The 12,609-nt window shown below is 37.7% G+C and overlaps 2 protein-coding genes across 3 annotated transcripts; one reads left to right on the forward strand and one right to left on the reverse strand.

Annotated features, from left to right (window-relative positions):
- Positions 1–1,481: 1,481 nt before the first annotated feature.
- LOC103472780 (E3 ubiquitin-protein ligase RING2-A) lies at positions 1,482–7,838 on the forward strand. Of its 2 annotated transcripts, none has more exons than XM_008422614.3 (7): positions 1,482–1,746; positions 2,800–2,898; positions 3,804–3,964; positions 4,205–4,429; positions 5,229–5,549; positions 6,177–6,417; positions 6,517–7,838. In XM_008422614.3, exons 2-7 carry the CDS (start codon positions 2,821–2,823, stop codon positions 6,676–6,678), a joined length of 1,188 nt encoding a protein of 395 aa, XP_008420836.1. In that variant the 5' UTR covers positions 1,482–1,746; positions 2,800–2,820; the 3' UTR covers positions 6,679–7,838. The 2 variants fall into 2 exon arrangements, with proteins under 2 accessions (XP_008420836.1, XP_017163088.1); XM_017307599.2 differs by having other exon boundaries at positions 1,483–1,746; positions 4,205–4,420.
- Positions 7,839–7,885: 47 nt separating this feature from the next.
- On the reverse strand, positions 7,886–12,514 carry rps18 (ribosomal protein S18). Its single transcript, XM_008422615.2, has 6 exons — positions 12,371–12,514; positions 11,659–11,757; positions 11,411–11,497; positions 9,172–9,273; positions 8,978–9,069; positions 7,886–8,007 (listed from the first exon to the last, which is right to left on the reverse strand). The coding sequence occupies exons 1-6, from the start codon at positions 12,371–12,373 to the stop codon at positions 7,932–7,934; spliced, it is 459 nt and encodes a 152-aa protein (XP_008420837.1). The 5' UTR covers positions 12,374–12,514; the 3' UTR covers positions 7,886–7,931.
- Positions 12,515–12,609: the final 95 nt, after the last annotated feature.

Below are 12,609 nucleotides of genomic sequence, written 5' to 3' on the forward strand. Positions count from 1 at the left end.
CTGTAGCAGGTTTTGTTTACAAGTACATAAAGAAATAGGAAAGATGCAAATCATTCCAACACCATGCACCAAAATAGGACAGACTCAGAGACAGTCCTGTCAGAGATAGACAGTCCTGTCTGTCCCTGTGTCTGTTGCCCTGCCCTGTGTGTGTTGCCCTGCGACAGACTGGCGACCTGTCCATGGTGAACCCTGCCTCTCGCCCAGAACATTAGCTGGAGAGGCACCACCAGGGACAAGGGTGTACAGAAAATGGATGGAGAGATGGATAATAATAATAAAATTGCAAACCTCCAAAATCTTCTGATACATAAATATTTCTTTAAGAACGGACCATTCACAGTATAATATTTTGATTTAAATGTACTTTTGCTAATTTTACTACTTCCTTCTTTGTATTGATTTTTTTGTTATATACGTATGCTTTTGTTCTTCACTTGTTTCACCTTGTTGTACAGCACTTTGGTCCAACTTATTACGTAATTGTAATACTGCTTTGACATTGAAATAGACATCAGCGCTAAAACAAGGCAATGACATTTTAGAATAAAAATTATTTGAACCAATAAACACATATTTTTAAGTTGTCATACTTCTGTATATTCGGTTTTAATTTTAAAACTATATTCACTTTTGATATCTGCAGTAGATATGTGGTATTGGCCATAAACAACATGTCTACCGATATAAGTAAGATTTATCTTATTTCTAAGTATAGAATTAAAAATATATTAATGTATATAGAATAAGACACTGGACATTAAGATCATTTACCACAGGACAGAAAACGCAGTTCAATTACTGAAAATAATATACTACGGGACGTCGCGAGGCGCATATAGATGCGCCAGACCTCGACGCGGCCATCCCGAACTTAAGTCCCGTCCTCTTGCCTCATGTCTGTTATTAAACAGACATGTCTATAAAAAAAATAATAAGAAAAATTAAAAAAAATAGCGAGATATAAAGATATGAATCTCAGAGAGGTCATTACAAAACGTACAAATGAAATTGTACAAATAAAATTGTACAAATAAAATCAAGGCTGTGAAACTGCATGTAATTTGAAATGAAATAAAACAAACCAGTAGGAATTTAAACACTTACTGCGTTTGTTTGGACGGGCGGTGGCTATTAAGTCTTATGACTGCTGAAGCTTCGGCCATAATGCTCTTTTGTGTACATAGGATGCAGCAGAACACAAAGCAAACAAATACAACTAAAAGGAAAGTATAAGGATTAATTCAGTTGTTTATTTTGTTAATACAAATCGCAGGAAACTTAGGCCTCAAGTACAAAGGAACCAGCTGAATTATGTCAGTAAGTCCAGTTAAATATGTAAGTTAGGGTCTAAAAACTTACTTAAAAATCAAAGCTTGATTTTTTTGTATTTTACTTATCATTTGGAAATAAGCTTTTCAGCATTTTATTTTGCAATACATGGCTTGTCCGTTGGTGGCAGTCTTGCCCATAAGCGCGGTAGTATGACGTATGAAGAAGAAGAAGAACATGGCGACGGCTAATGCTAACTAGCCGTTGGTGTTGAGAAAAATGTTGCATTTTTGATTCTTCTGTGCTACTTATCCTCCAGACGAGGCTTAGCCGGGACACTCTTTCGACTGTGTAAATACCCGAGTAGACAATATTCATCAGTGTGTGTGTTTAGAGGTATTTAGTGAGAAGTTTGTCTAGAAGTGGTGTGTGTTGGTGTCTGCTCCTGTCAGCTGTCCGTCAGTTAAACGTCAGGTGAGTTTCCGATTTGATCGACCCATTTTGTTCTTTCCTTGTCTGAAAACTGCATGAAGTGATTGATAGCGAGAATTTTGCGTGTAACAGTCAGAAACGGGAAAGAATAAAAGTTGATGTACTTGTTTACTGTTAGAAACGTATGCCGTCTAAGGTTTCGTTGTTGCTGGGGTTTAATGATCTTACTGTCAAATTAGCCTGTTTGAACAGCATCAGCTCTAAATGATGAATTTAAGAACTGTTTGGGCACAGTTTTTAGCGAACTATATTGAGTTCTTTTAAGCTATTGACAGTGTTTAACAGGGGCATTCGAGATTTTAGATGATGCATAAACGGTAGAATAAATGTGCATACCAAATTATAAATTTAAGTTATATTTATTGAAGAAAGGATGAATTAGTACTTTCTTAACAACAATGATGCAGTTATGGTCCACAATTGTGAGTATTAAAAGAATGTTTTTCCGTAAACTAGTCGCTCTCAAGGCATTTTGCGTTAAATCCAGGTCGCTATGAAGATCGATCAGATCCAACTAACTACAACGATAATAAAGGATTAAAATAAAGATTAAAGGTCTTGCTAAATGAAAGAATATAAAAATAGAGAGTAGTTAAAGCTTTTTCACAGTATTACTCATCAAACACTGAATTTCTCTATTTCAATTAACACCACCATCTTCCAATCCAGAGATATATTTTAGGACACTTCTTATTTTTAATCGATGTTTTCCCGACACTTTTCTTTGCATGCCATTAAACATTGTCCCCATAATGAACTCTAACATCTCAAACACTAGAGATGTTTATCACATGTTGGCCTCACATCCTCTTGGAGTCTATCCAACTTGCCAAACGTAATGATTATGCTGAATATCAGATATACTGCCTTGAAATACAATATCCTACCAATGATGTTCTTGTGGTGAAGGATTTCCACCTGGTCTTTTTATAACAATTCCTATAACCACATAAAGATGTACTATGTGGTTCTTTCTGGGGTAAAAAAAAATGTTACTAAGAATATAATGTTTTGTTTTCTCTCTTTTTAATTCAGTAATTGTGAGAAGCAGCAGACATGGCAGCTCCTGTAAATGTCCAGACTCCAAGTAAGACCTGGGAGCTGAGCCTGTATGAGCTACACAGGAGCCCTCAGGTAAGTGGTTGCACAAAACAAAAAGGAAATTCATAAAGCTGTAAGTCTTATTTGACGTGACCATTGTGTCATGTTTAAAAGGGGTGAAATACATAGAGTTTCGAATGGGACATGGATATGTTGGAGCTGGCCTAACAGGGTTAAAACTCCACATTTCAAAGGAGTGTATTACAGAGAGATTACAGAGAGCTATGTTTTGGTGAACAAAGGCTGCCTGTGTTAAAGAAGGCTCCAGGTCCGCCTGTATGACATCAAAGACATCATGGATCAGTGTGTTACGATGACTGACTGAGTTCGTAACGTCTCCTGTAACATTCTCTGTTTAAAGTCACTAATCATTTTTCTTATGTGTGATGAAAAAGCCAAAGTAGAGAAGATTTGTCACCTCTAAAGTCAATTTGAATACATTTAAACACCGATCATAAGTTCAATTGATTACCTGAATACATAAAATTTGCAGACAATATTTTAATTGATTGTCTGTATTTGCTGTGAAGTTTTGTTATTTGTTCTTGTTTTTTTTTTTGTTTTTTTTAGGTTTTTTTTAATTCTCTCAACTCAAACTCAGCAGCTCCGAATATGTAAGATATCTTGCATATTTTTAGTGAATATTGGGTTTATCCAAACTGATTGTCAAGATTCTGCCTAGATCATTTTAACCAAATATAAACAAAACATTATGAAATGTTCCAAATTGGATTACTTCTGATAGCATCTGAATTTGACTATGTAAATAAATGGCTTTTACAGGAAATTGATTGAATTTACTCAAACCAGGTCCACAGAAATCAACTTGTATGAATTGGACTAATTTACCCCATAAGGTTTTCTGAGATTGGATTTTTCCTGGATTGTTACGTTGTAAAGCAACAGAATAAAGCAGAATTTTGTTTGTGTGAACACAGGAGGCCATCGTGGATGGGACTGAAGTTGCAGTGTCTCCTCGCTCGCTGCACAGTGAGCTGATGTGTCCCATCTGCTTGGACATGCTGAAGAACACAATGACCACCAAAGAGTGTCTGCACCGCTTTTGCTCTGACTGTATTGTCACTGCACTGCGATCTGGGTGAGCACAACTGCCATTAGGCGTTAGTGAAGAAATGCAGGGTGGAAACTTTTCAATAACTGCTCAATATGTGGAGGTCCAATATGTAAATACTATCAGCCCATTTGATTTTGAGAATAAACAGGACAACTTTATTATATCTTTGAATGGAAGTGTATATTATATACTCTTGTGCAAAACAAGTATAACTAATGACTTCATTGTATTTACAAAAAAAAACTTATCTTGTTGACACCTCAGGAACAAAGAGTGCCCAACCTGCAGGAAGAAACTGGTCTCCCGACGTTCACTGCGCAGAGACTCAAACTTTGACGCGCTTATTTCAAAGATCTACCCGAGTCGTGACGAGTACGAGGCCCATCAGCGCACCGTCCTGGAGAGGCTCAACAGGCTGCACAACAAGGAGGCGCTGAGCTCCAGCATCGAGGAGGGGCTCCGCCAGCAGGCCCGCTACAGGTCCGAGAGGTGGGGGAGGAAAGGGAGGTCATCAGGAGGGCGCATGGCGAATGATTAATTTTTTCCCCTCCTAGATGAAAATGTTTTTAGTATCACCAGACAGTTTACTCTACAGTAATCATTCCCAGGACATCTTTGCTGACTTGGTGTAAATAGAGTAGTAAACTTACATACTAGTTTGTCTGTTGTCTGCTGCATTTTTAATAACATCCAATAACCTTATTTTTGGCCTTTGAAATAAATATTTGAGTTTTTCAGATTTTATTCTTTCAGATAAATTGTCTTCTTTATATGAAGGATGAAAAAGTCAAATAGTTTTGTCAAATCAGGCCAAGTACATATTCAGCAATTTGTCTTGTTTTCATTAAATCTTCACTATTCAGTCCAATTATAAAGTTTTAAGAGAGAAACTGCCAGTTGAATTTGTAATCTTTGATTGGGTTCATATTGATTATTCAGAATCATCATAGGTTGCTTGTATGTATTTTATTCTGGTATTCATTGTGTAAAATATATTCTTGAAATATATATGTATTTACATATATTTACATAAGGCTGAATATATTTACATATATTCAGTAAATGTATTCAGCCTTGACACCAGCAGAAGGCTGACTTCACATCAGCCTTCTGCTGCCCCCTTGTGTTAATGCATTGAGCCAGGAAGTGGCACAGTTTCAATATCAATCCAAAACGTTCAGAGGTGTTGTGTTGCGATACCAGGGAATCATTATGAGGACAAACATCTTTATCAGTTTTAAACAACACTAACTTTAAAATGTTGTTGATGTTTACCTGCTCCATACAGGAATCATCGTGTGAAGAAGCCTACTCAAGAGAGCGACAACACCACTTTCAGCGGTGGTGAGGACAACGGTGACTCCCGCTCGCACCTGTCCCATGACTCTGCCCCCTCGAACACGCCGCACCCCAGGGGACAAACTCCCCCGGAGGCTGGACCGAGCCGCAAGCGGCAGCGTGCCTCTGACGACGGCTCGGGCCCTGAGGCGGACAGCGGGAGCCCAACTCCTCCTCTGAGGCGCCATAAGGAGGGGCCGGCCTCAGAGATCGAGTTGGTGTTCAGACCACACCCCCAGCTGGTCCATGGCAACGACTACAATCAGACCAGGTAAGATCAGAACATTTCATGTTGCATCCAAAGAGCACAGAGTGTGTTACCATGAATAGGCTTTTCACAATAACAAATTTTGCTGGACGATAAATTGTCCCAGACGTTATTGCGATAAACAATAATATTGTTGTTTTGAGACCATGTTCAAGTTATGTAATGGTTATGGCATAATAATACATAAGCCCATTCTCAAAGATCAATAAACTTTGATCTAAATACAAAAATATTGTCGTTCAAAAAAAAGTGCTAGTTGAGACCAAAGCACCAGACTGAAGAGTTTATCCAGTTTTTAGTAGAAACAGAGAAGAAACAATAAATTGTGGAAACGGAAATGACTGAGGTCATTTCATTTTATCATGCAAATACAGACCTAGCTATGGATACATGCTTGTTAGAGGTGATATCCAGCAATTCTAATTTTAATTGCATATTGATGTTTTCTTTTGCCGCTTTCAGATTAACATTTTGCGATAAACATTTTCTTTCCTACAAAATTCTGAAGAATATCAATTTATGACCAGCTTAATTGTTTGGCAGTTAAACAGTAAGCAATCTTGAAATATGCTGCTGTTAATAGTAATAAATAGTAATAGTAATACAACTAATCTTCCCCTCTTTTGACAGATATGTGAAGACGACAGCCAACGCCACTGTGGACCATCTGTCAAAGTACCTCGCGCTGCGCATCGCTCTCGAGGAACGACGGACTGATGGACCAACGGAGAACAGAGGAAAAGAGGAGGGAGGAGCAGAGGGAGAAGGTGAAACTGGAGCAGCGTCAAGGAGTGGAGAGGGGACAAGTCTGAGCAACATCAGTGAGAAACAATACACCATCTACATAACAACAAGGGGAGGGCAGTTTTCAGTGAGTAACAAACCCAAATCCTCTCTCATCTTCAGGATTAAATGTTTGTTTATGCATAAAGAAAATTTTGCGAGCCAGTCACCTATTTTTTCCCTTCAGACGCTGAACGGTTCTCTGACACTAGAGTTGGTTAACGAGAAATACTGGAAGGTCCGAAAGCCGCTGGAGCTTTATTACGCTCCCACCAAGGAGCAGCAGCAGCCTCAAGCAGCGCAGCAGCATCAGCCGCAGCAGAAATCCCCCCCACCGCAGGATGGATGAGGTCATAACCCCGTTCTGTCAACTGCTACGAAAACACCCGTTTTGTTTGCAATCTAGCATTAATTTTGGTTTACTCTTTCTTTTGTGTACTTTTTATTTGACACATTTGATGGCTGACCTGAATTGGAGGAATTGATCATAAACAGAAAACATGGTGCAATCTGCAGCAGTAAAAGAAAAAAATTTAATAAAATTCACTTTGGTCAGCAAACTTCCTCCTCCAGGAGTCACCATTTTGTCATTCCTTATTTTTTAATAACATTTTTGTTGACCAATGTATTCCTCCAAAAATCTTTGATGTATCATGTACCACTTTGTTTTGGTTATGTTACAATCAGAGGACTCTTTAATTCCAGCTATTTTATGGTTCCTTTACTTGTTCTCAATATGTTGGTGCTTTAGATTTACTGTCATGATGGACATTTGATAAGGTCATCCCAAATAGTTTCAGAAAATGAATTCTGAAGTTTCTTTTTCCTCTCCTGCTTAAGTTCTGTCTTGCAATCCTGATGAAGGGTCATTTATATAATGCTACTTTTAATAGACCACATGACTGAAGCTCCTACCAGCTCTTCATCCAGCTGTCATGCCATTACATGTACTATTGTGGCAGTAATGACTAATTCACAGCTGTAACTTTTCAACATTGAGTGAACAAACGTTTGCAGCAACAGCTCTGAATATTAACGTACATTGGGAGTGGGGAAATTGTACATTTTGAAGCTTTTCTTTCATATAGATACGTAGATTTATCCAACTGTATTTAGAATGCTCAAGTCTTAATTTGTCCTGAATAATATTGCTGTAATATAACTGGAAATGGGCAGAATGACTTATTGCCGTGTTTTACACTCTTATTTTAACAATTTTTCAGCTATTTCTGTATTTTAACTCTTTTCACCCCTTTGATTTGCTTTAGTTAATACCACAGTATGTTTCTACACCTGCTTAAGACAAAAAAAGCCATACATGGACCTTCTTTATGAAGGCTGAACACGAGTTGAACAATTTCAACTCTGCTTATCGTTTCTTTGCACTTTATATTTAATGCAGCCATAGTTTACCTACTTTCAGGATATAATGGATAAATTAAATGCAATATTATTCCTGTTACAAAAGTCACTCTTTCTGAACAATTGAGAATAAACTATTAAAACCAATTTCAGGATCAGTATTTGAATCAAAAACAAAAGACAGGACAGGTAAATTTTGTGAAGTGTGGTGTTTTATTGAAACAAAGGGAAGCAGGGAGTTTACTTCTTCTTGGACACACCAACAGTGCGACCACGACGGCCGGTGGTCTTGGTGTGCTGACCGCGCACGCGGAGACTGTAGATGGAGAAAAGAGATGCAGGAAAAGTTAAAACTAATTCATTTTAGTTTGTCTAAAACTAAAGCAACAAGGACATGTTTTTTTTTGGGGGGGGGGGGCTTGGCAAATATTCTTTAAGAGCACTGTAACAATTTCACAATACATCAAAACAAGAACTAAAGTTGAAATATATGTACAGAAAAATATGCTGTGGAATGAGGATATTCACCAACTAATAGTTTATGCAGTAAATACAATGCACCTTCCAATAGGAATTGCAAAGCTACACAGCTATACATCTTTTACATATGCCACTTATCATATGTAAAAGAGATATGCCTTTTCCATTGTCATATAGACATGCTTGCCTTTCACACAGGGACCAATTTGCATTGGGATATTTACACAATATGCAACAGAAAAACTTCACTTTTAAAGAGAAGGACAATACTTTAGAAGGCTAATCAGATTAACATGATAGCTAAACTAAATTTAATGGCTTTTTAAATAGATTTTATTCAGTAGTACACAGGAAAGAGAGAATGGCCCGAGACCTGGAATCTAACCCTGGACCACCATGTCAAAGACACCATCTCCATATGGTGCATGTGCTCTTTAAAAACTGAGCCACTGAGCGCCAGCCTACTCTACTTCTAAGCCAATTTATTTAGTTAATGTAGTACAAAGTGTTCAGTATAGAAACCAAAATCATTCAAGAGAAATTCAAGTCTCTCCAGGACAGGCTCTCTCTGCACCACTCATCTGTTCACCTTTCTGTATTTTAACAATCTTGAGCTGAACCAATCTGCCAGTCTGTGTAGGGCCTCAACACTTCGAGTTGCAATATTGTTCTGAATCTTAGCTTTATCGCAGTATTACAAATGAATCGACTAAAAATGGCAAGATTGGTGTGAGAACAGAGCAGCTCCTGGTGAACAAGATGTTGATGTTTGTTCTTCTAGATGGACAAACGCTCTTAATTCTTACCCCCAGAAGTGTCTGAGACCACGATGAGCCCTGATCTTCTTCAGTCTCTCCAAATCTTCTCTCAGCTTGTTGTCCAGACCGTTAGCGAGGACCTAGAGATGCACATAAATGTGATCCGTGATTAACTGAGGAAACATTTCAGGCTATAGTGTCTCATTGGGTCCAAATCATTCATAATACTGTTGACCACTTACTTGGCTGTATTTGCCATCCTTGACGTCCTTTTGCCTGTTAAGGAACCAGTCTGGGATTTTGTACTGACGAGGGTTCTGCATGATAGTCACTACCCGCTCAACCTATAAAAAAATAAAATCATATATATATACAAATATTTACATAAATAACATCATTAGTACTAATAGTTGGCAGCAAATAAGAGACATTGAATTCTACCAGAAAAAGATCAGCCTATTTGCCTAGATGTAAATTTATTTTTAATCATGAATCTGCTGTGGAACAAATCGTTATTTTACCAACACATGGCTTCAATGTTTTAAATACAGTCTTTCAATAACCACAAAAAAAAAAAAAAAAAAAAGTTCAGGCAAGTGAACCACCGATATTAAGCTTTTAAAATATTTTTATTATTTTGAGGAATAAATACTAGTAACTGAATAGATCGTTTTAAAAGCTAATTAAGATTTAAGATAGAAACTAATGTTTTAAAATCAGGTTATGAACCACAAGACCCACAGTGTTCATTGTTTTTATTCCTTTATAACCACCGATAAGACGCTACTCATGTTTAGAGGATTATCTCATCCTCTAAAAGGCTGAAATGTTTAAGATATCAACTAGAGGAGTGACGATCGATCGGCCACCAATCATAATCGGCCGATTTCCGTGAAAAAGTGTATGATCGGTGATGGCCGATCACGGTCTCTTGTTGCCGATCACACAAACCGATCACCTGCATCTCATTTCGCAGCCTGCCTGTGCAGCTGGTCTCCTCTCTCCTTCACACTGAGCAAACGCGCAGCAACAAATCCTAAGCCATGTGGAACTATAACGCACTGAGTGAATGGGGAAGTTTGTGTGTTGCGGCGGAAAATTGAAGCAGGTCAAAATGCATCAACACAATGAAGCTAATACGACATAAAAACAATGCTATACTTGACGGAGTTTGGCTACATCAAGGCTCACTGCAGTAAAAAAGACATATGGAGGATTAGATAGCAGGTAAAGCAGTGCACAGCTACAAACACTCACCCAGATTAGCATGACGGTCAGAAAGCTAAACAAATAACCTGCAAAATTATTTAAGTCTTCGAGCTGCGATGCAAGACGCTGGTTCTGCTCTCGCTGTTGAACCGCTGCTACGCGCTACAGGTAGTTATATTTCACAGACGGAGCGCCGCTTCTGCTCCACCTGGTAGCGACTCTCACACCGAACCTCTGCTTAAAGCTGCAGCATCTAACTTAAAAAAATGTATTTTACATACGCATTAAAACTTTCGCTGTCCTAACATGAGACAAATAATCTCTGAAAAAATAATTCTTCTCCTCTGCCTCTTCCCAGTTCTGCATAATTACTCCGCTCAGTCAGAAACAGCCAATAAGAACTAGCAGTAATCAGCTAGCCGTCATGCTATCAGTAAGTTTTCATTCAGTAACTCAGGTGGCTTAAGGTGGGTCTTTTTTGAAATGGAACCTGTATTTGCCTCTGAATGTTAAGTTTTATACTTGAATTTTTTTGGCAATGTTGAGAGGTTTTATTTTGACTCTTTGCATTATTTAGCCTCTTCAGAGCTTCAGATGTTTTCAGTCTGTTAAAGATGGTATTACCGATAGCAGTACAATTTGCACAATGCCCGTTTTGTTTTTTTCTTGGAAAAAGTTATTAAAAACAAGTTTTTGTCTAAATTAAGGTGAATTTATGGTTCCTTTTTCCACATAATGTAACCGGTAGTGCTTATGATTAAAAAAATAATAATTATGTGATCGGTATGGGTGATCGGTATCGGCAGGAAAAAACCTGATCAACTACATCTTGCAAAGAACTCGGTTACTGGGAAGCCGTCAACTAGAAAGGCAAAGAGCAATGGCAACCACATTTCAACCTTATTGGAGCTTCTGTTCATAAAGCAGGTTGTGATTATGCTGTCTAAAGAACCTCCATACGACATCTATGGTGATGCTTGGACTGAGTAGATTTGAGAAAATTCATTCAAATAACCAACTATTAAAATGCGTACACAATAAATGCAAAGCAGGAACAAACACTTGGTCAAGACCAAAACTTCAAAAGCACAAAATGGAAAACAAAAAACATTCACTGTTGACATTGGTAGGGCAATTACATCTTTGAACTACATTCATTTAAGTTTTCAAGACAACAATCATTCTTATTTAATTTAGTAATCTGTCCACACAGAAAAGATTTCTAGCCAGACTTGGAACTAAAAATGTTCAGTTTTTAGCAGCTATGCTTACCTCCTCCTCAGTGAGCTCTCCAGCCCTCTTGTTGAGGTCAATGTCAGCTTTCCTTAGGACGACATGAGCGTAGCGTCTGCCTACACCCTTAATTCAGACAAACAGTAATTTAGCATTACTCTTATGTGAACAATCAAAAGAGAACAAGTGCAGCAAGCTCAGAATTTATGTTCAAATGTAGCACAATGTTTAATAAATAAAGCTGGTCAAATATTTTAAAAAGATTTTTTTTCTTTCTTCAAATATACCTTGATGGCTGTAATGGCGAAGGCGATCTTCCTCCTACCATCAATGTTCGTGTTGAGAACACGAAGAATGTGCTGGAACTTCTCGGGGATGACCAAAGACTGAAATCATAATCATAACAGGAAAAACATCATTAGAAGAAAAGAGATGACCAGAGGCTGAATTCAAGCAACAGAACTTTACCTTAAGACCACAGCATTGCAAAAATACAAGATACAATCTGTTGATAAATGTTTAACTTGTTCAATCAAACGAAATGCAAAAATGCAAATCTTAATGCAATCAACAGGCTTCCATTTGTAGTGCTCTTGTTAATGCTAACAAAGTAGTTAGCTCAGCCATTGAAGCCCCCAACACAACTGTCTATGGGCGATCTAAACATGATTGGACCTCAAACGTAGCAATATAACGCAAGTTATCACTTTTTTAACTGACAAGTGAAACGTGTGTTTTAGCGAAATTAACAATGAAAATTGTAGGCATTAAATCCACTGGCGCTTCTTAGCTTGAGTGACTCCTCACAGCTAACCAGCGTTGATAAGGTAGGATACCATATTTCAAATACAATGTCTCATATTTCAACAATTTCAAGTTATTTCACCCCCACAACATGTATAGTATTTAATGTGGACAAATAAACCACAAATAAAGCAGATATAAGCTCGATGATTAAAGATTTTAAAACCATACTAGATCGGTCGAAAATCAACTCACCATCTTGGAAGCAGGTTCCGTGCAAAGAGGAAGACGCTATTATCTCGCGAGACTTTGGCTGAGTTTTTGACAGGAAATCGGTCCTCCAGTTTTATTGGGTCCGATGAGATTCTACGCATCTTAAAGCCAATTTAAGTAAACAAAAATTATATAAATTTTACAGTTATTTTATATGTATAAAATAATTTCACAAGTCTGAAGCCATATAACTTACAAGGTTTATAAAAATGTTAAATGCT

Source organism: Poecilia reticulata, chromosome 11, assembly GCF_904066995.2.
Source record: "Poecilia reticulata chromosome 11, P_reticulata-male-v2, whole genome shotgun sequence".
Classification (NCBI taxonomy): Eukaryota; Metazoa; Chordata; class Actinopteri; order Cyprinodontiformes; family Poeciliidae; genus Poecilia; species Poecilia reticulata.